This window comes from Onychostoma macrolepis, chromosome 05 (genome assembly GCF_012432095.1).
Source record: "Onychostoma macrolepis isolate SWU-2019 chromosome 05, ASM1243209v1, whole genome shotgun sequence".
NCBI classification, from domain to species: domain Eukaryota; kingdom Metazoa; phylum Chordata; class Actinopteri; order Cypriniformes; family Cyprinidae; genus Onychostoma; species Onychostoma macrolepis.
Window position 1 is genome coordinate 28,818,331 of NC_081159.1, and position 6,000 is coordinate 28,824,330.

Sequence of the window (6,000 nt, forward strand, 5' to 3'; positions counted from 1 at the left end):
GGTTGCATCCCAACCAGCCCAAATTACCAGAAAGGCCTAATTCAGACAGCTGGTATTAGACACTTCTAGTATAACACCTCCAAATTAAGTGTTTAAATGTTAGATTAAAACAGTGCAAATAGACTGACAAACAATAGTTTTTATTTTTCATGAATTGCACAAGAATTTAGCCAAGAACTGTTATGGGACCAAGCATCACAGTGTTGGACTCTGTTGTATCTGAAAAACAAAGAGAGACTTAGGCTACTTTACATTTAGTAATTTACCAGATCCTTCTATCCCAAAGCAATTTAAAAATAAGGAACATCACAAACAATTTGCCATGGTGCCAACAATATTCATAGTATACAATGTAGCAAGGAGCAGAGGTTAAATGTAGAAAATAAAGTGTGTGTGTTTTTTTTGGGGGTTGTAGTACTTTCCAAGGTTTATGGTTGTGGATAAGCAAAGTATATGAGGAAGAGGTGTGTCTTCCTTAGTCTCGCGTATCCAGACCTTCAGACTGATGGCAGGTCTGGAAACCTTAGCCGTTTTCAATGTCCAAGGAATGCCCAAGTGTCCATTTGACAGGTAAAGCAAGGTTTAATTTGTTAATTAAACCTTAAATCAGGTTTAATTTGGTGCCACGTCATGTTTAGGGCCGTGGAAATGTCCCCACAATAGCAGACCGGAGTAAAACTCAGACGTATTTTAAAGAGTATGCCACAAACTTTACATATCTTGACTAAACTAAACATCTTACTTGATCCTGACAAGCGCTCATTGTCACAGTTGTGAACACGATGGCTTTCTTCTTCCATGAGAGGGTTTGGCATCACGGCATCTTTGTTTCCAGACAGAATGTTAAAGAACGCGACACACACCCGGAAATCCTGTATAATTATTCAACCAATCCGATGACGACTTCAAAACTCCTGAAGTGTTTCCAATTTTGTGTGCCATATGCATCAGACGTTCAGCCAACGGTCCGTGGGTGTGACGTCTAAGGCTGAGACTATGTCCTCCTCTACTTCCTGAAAGTTGTGATGGTCTTAGCAGAAAACCATGGAAACACAGGGTATTGCCATTTGTTGGCATGATGTGGCCTAGATAAAAGCTTACCTCTGCTGACTGACCACTTTGGTAGTCCACTCCATATGCCAGTTTGTTTCTGGCTGATGACATCACAAGTATTTTCACAGCATTCACAAACCTCATCCCGACCATCCACACTGAGCCACCTTCAGAAAGCAACAAGTCAACTTAATGAATCAGGAGACATTAATATTAGAGGTGTAATCCAATGCATATATGCATTTCAAACAAGTTATCTTTGGAATATTTGTTATACCCTAAGGGACACATAGTTGTTAAAAAATAAAATAAAAAATAAATAAAAAAGTAATGCATTACTAAAAAAGGTTTTTTTTTTTGTTGGTTTTTTAAACCACAACAAAAACTTCACTCATACCTGTTTATAGAATATGTACAGGCCTTGTTCATGATATTCATCTCCAGATCAACAATTTTCAGCTGGCATGTAATATACATCTATAAAGTAAAGATTTTAATAATTTACATGTGTTCATTTAGCAACCCTTTTTTAAATAGAAAATCAACTTCCAAATGGCGAGTGCTACAACGAAAGTATACAGGAAAAATGCTTACTTCTTACAATACACTGTTCTACAAAACAAAAGAGTGAAATGCTTTAGTTTATAAAGGACTCACAGCATTCCGGTGGTCTTCATGGAAACAGAAAGCATCCATCTGCATCTGAAGCACATGATTTTGTTTTCTGGGCATGAAACGGGCACTCGAATCTGGCACTTTAGAGTCAACAAGACATCTACATCATAAGGGATAGAAATTCCATTTGTTATCATTAAAGTACACATACTAATCATCAGTGTGACATGTTTTAAGCCACCTCAAGAGTGGTATACTGTAAGACATGTGCAATTCATTTTAATACAAAGAGATGCAACAACTCCTAACATATAATAAATGAACTGTTCATTTAAGATTTTATTTAAAAGAATGGTTTCTGGGCAAAGGATATTTGCAAATTTGCTTGTGATATAATTGTCTTGTTTTCATAGCTCTGGAAAAGTCCCGTAACTGACTGACCCTTGGTTCTGAACGAACATGTAGCGGGGCACTGATGCAGCATTAGGCTCCAGGGTGACCACACAATTATCCATTACTAATCTCAATGGAGAATGCCCAGCCATTAAGAAAGAAGCTTGGATATTCATCACTTCCCCAAGGTGGTACACATAGGATGACCTTTTAGTCTTCCAATCATCTAAAAAATAAAAATAAAAAATAAAAAAAAAGTAAAAAAAGATAAGGTAAAACAAAACTTTTATGTAATATTGAACATACCATTCATAAGACGAAAGGAAAAACTTATCAATTCCACAGATGATTTAGTAGATGTAAGTGGCTCCCAGGAAGGCTTCACATCAATACTGCTTACGAAGTGAATCCTGAGATGTATAGGTTGCAGCAAATACACAGTAAGTAAACAGGTTAAATGTATAGATGATGGTAACCATATAGTTAAAAGTCCAAACCTCTTGTAGTGACATTCAATAGGAATAGAAATGCCGCTTGTCCTAACAATACCAAAGCTGTTTTGCATTGGGGTGTAGATCAACCGGTTTGAATAAACCAAATGATCTCCATCAATCTAATAATTAAGGAAAATAGATAAACTTGGTACAAATGGTCTTCCCAGTTCTGAATATGTGGTCATTTTCTTTACATAACCTAAACTGATAAACATAGCTAATAGTCTATTTAATTTAGGCCATTTATTTTTCTTTCGGAAAACCTAACGCTCGGAGCAAAAACAATCTTACCGATAACTCTGAGCCGCACTGGTGTAAATCTGCTTTAATCACATATTCAGTATCACTGTACTGAGAGGCTTTGCAGCTCTCGGTAGACCAACCGAGGCTCAATTCTTCAGAAGTGACGCGACGGCCGTTGGATTGAAAGTCCGCGCTGATGAGCAAAATCATGCTTTGCTCAGTGCAAAGCACCTGCACAGGTGCAGATCTGCTCGAGGTCACGTCTGTAAAATCATCTGTAGGATCCTCATTCAGTAAAGATTTGATTTTGTACTGTCTAGAATCTGGCCCTATCATCGGCTGTTCTTTTAAATTACGAATGGCGCTTGTAACGCATATACCTAATAGAACAATTATCCCTATATGCTTACTCTCTAGCATTGTCGTGGTTCACATGAAGCAGGAAGTGGGAGAGTTCATTTAGACGCATTTTAAGGTTTATATTCAATTACGCAGTTGTTCTTAATCTAATTGTATAGGGACTTTGAGTTGTCCCAATGACTCGAATCTTATGAATTTATGAATTTAAAAATTCATTCAGTGAATTCAGCTTGTTCCCAGCAAACACAGAACGTTCCCCTAACGTTAGTTTTTGGTTCCCGTTTGGTTATTTTTGGGAACCAAATACTAACGTTAAGGAAACGTTCTTTTTTTTTCTTTTTCTTTTTGTAACCATAAAATAACGTTCCCAGAACGTTGCATGGTGGTTATTATTAAATAACCTAAAAATAACTTACAGAGAACGTTCCCTATAGTTTTAGGTTATTTTTTTACAACCATAAAATAACGTTCCCAGAACGTTGCAGGGTGGTTATTTTAAAATAACCTAAAAATAACTTACAGAGAACGTTCCCTATAGTTTTAGGTTATTTTTTTACAACCATAAAATAACGTTCCCAGAACGTTGCAGGGTGGTTATTTTTAAAATAACCTAAAAATAACTTATCGAGAACAATGGTTAGTTTTAGCCCAGCTAACAAAAATACATAACTGCAACGTAATCTGGTGACCAAAGTTAAGTCGTGGCGATGTGTGGCAAACGGAAAAGTGAAAGGTGCGTGTACGTCTCCATGATGTAACTTTGTGACGTTGCCAGTTCGCAACTGCGACGTCTTGGCAACGTCGCGGATCAATAGTTGTGTGCTGGTAATCAGTTGGTAATGTTTTATAATTATTTATTTTCTATGGGCGGACATGCAGTAGTTTAACCTAATTTATGTCCTCATATGCCCAAACTAATTGAAAGGCCTGTGAATGATGAATATGACTCGAAATTAATTCATTTTGAAAAACGCACAGATATGAACAGTAAAATACACCCAAATTATTAATAAAAACACAGGATATACAGCGAAATATGAATGAAAGCATTCAGGACGTTCCGTGCTCAGCATCAATATAAACAGATATGCTATGCAGCGTAATATTTGTTAGCAGACATTTCAGATAATTAAGGAAAGATACCATAATCACAGAAGTATAAATATTAACAAAAGTACTTAAAGTACACTGTATAAACAACATTTTTCAAAACAAATCTTTAAATTATTGAAAATGTTTATAAAAAAAAAAAAGACCAATTATAACCACATTAGAACATATTTCACCCAAAAATGTAAATTCAGTGTTGAGCTCCTTACTCAAAAAATGTAATATATTACTCATTACTAGTTACTCCTTTAAAAAGTACTATTATTACTTTACTTATTACTCCCAGCCAACAGTAATTAGTTACACTACTCGTTACATTACTTTTCCATTACACTGCAAAAAATTTGTAATTGTATAATTTGCATCTTGTGAATCCATGAAAGTTACAGGTAAATGAAGAGTACAACTGGCTCAATATGACAACAAGCCACACATTTTAAACAACTTCTGTTATTTAATAAAGCAGCAACACAGTAAAATCTCCAATGGCTCAAGCAGAACCAACCAAACATGCTGGCGGGGAAAAAGAGACCAACAATTACCAGCACATAATCTGCTGATGAAATAAGTTTATACAGTAGTATACAATGCATCTGGCAACAACAATTAATGGAATGTTGTCTTTGAATGTTTCAATTAAGTAATGACCTAAAAAAACTTGTATTACTACTTTTATAGTAGACAAATAAAACAGTATAGGCACACAGCAACAAAGTTAAATTCAGTTACTATAAGTGATGTAATATTTGCATTTATGTTATACCTATTGCTCACCACTAGTTTTGTCACGTAGCTGTTGACCAGGGAGATGCTGAGACCAGGAACTTCGGGAACGAAGACTTTGACCATTACCATAAACACAACAACACTTAGACCTCTAGACGAGGGAACACAGGACTTAAGAAAACTGGGGGAAACGAGATAATTAAAGACACAGGGCTGGAGATGAATTAACTAATGAAGACAAACTAGGACACGGACAGGAAATCCAAATAAGGACATGAGAGGAGGGGAAAACACGAGACGCGGAGACACAGTCTGACATTACACCCCCCCCCTCCCCCTCCCCCTCCCCCTCCCAATAGGCGCATCTCGCGCCGTACAAAATCCGAGGGGGGAGGGGCACTCTGGAGGCCTCCAGGGTGGACCTAGGGGCTGGGGACTCTGGAGGCCATGGCGGGTCTGCCTCCGAGACCTCGGCCCTCGCCTCGGCCTCTCTGGCAGGAGCCCTACTACCACCCCCCCAAAATTTTCTTGTGGAAATTTAAGGTGGTACTGGGCAGGCGATCAGGGATAGCGGACTCTTGGCGGCGCTCGGGCAGCGCGGAGATAGGGAGGCGCCTTCGTGGCGCAGGCACTGGGGGGCGCTCTGGAAGCGCGGAGCTGGACGGGACCAGCGGAGACGCAGGAGGGCTGGACGGGACCAGCGGAGACACTGGGGAACACTTGTGAGGGGAAGGCACTGGCTGGCACTTGCGAGGGGCATGCACTGGCCGGTACGACATCCCCTCATACTCCTCATACCAAAATTCCTACAGGCACTTGAGCCTCCGTCAGCGGGCTTGCCATACTCTTTGCAGGCGGGCTTGGGTGAGCCGCAAACGGTGGCTGCAATTTCCCCGTGAACGGCGGGCTTGGGAGAGCCGCCCATGGCTGTCGATCCCTCGCCGCGAACGGAGGTGTGCTTGGCAGCCGAACCGGCCTGAGGTTTGCCCAGCGGGCCGGGACCAGC

The 6,000-nt window shown here is 39.6% G+C and overlaps 1 protein-coding gene across 2 annotated transcripts; it reads right to left on the reverse strand.

Annotated features, from left to right (window-relative positions):
- Positions 1-119: 119 nt before the first annotated feature.
- Positions 120-3,398, reverse strand: LOC131541272 (zona pellucida sperm-binding protein 3-like). Of its 2 annotated transcripts, none has more exons than XM_058776922.1 (8): positions 2,847-3,392; positions 2,559-2,674; positions 2,368-2,471; positions 2,110-2,287; positions 1,711-1,828; positions 1,451-1,530; positions 1,102-1,220; positions 120-219 (listed from the first exon to the last, which is right to left on the reverse strand). In XM_058776922.1, exons 1-8 carry the CDS (start codon positions 3,216-3,218, stop codon positions 167-169), a joined length of 1,140 nt encoding a protein of 379 aa, XP_058632905.1. In that variant the 5' UTR covers positions 3,219-3,392; the 3' UTR covers positions 120-166. The 2 variants fall into 2 exon arrangements, with proteins under 2 accessions (XP_058632905.1, XP_058632904.1); XM_058776921.1 differs by lacking the exon at positions 120-219 and adding an exon at positions 413-1,013 and having other exon boundaries at positions 2,847-3,398.
- Positions 3,399-6,000: the final 2,602 nt, after the last annotated feature.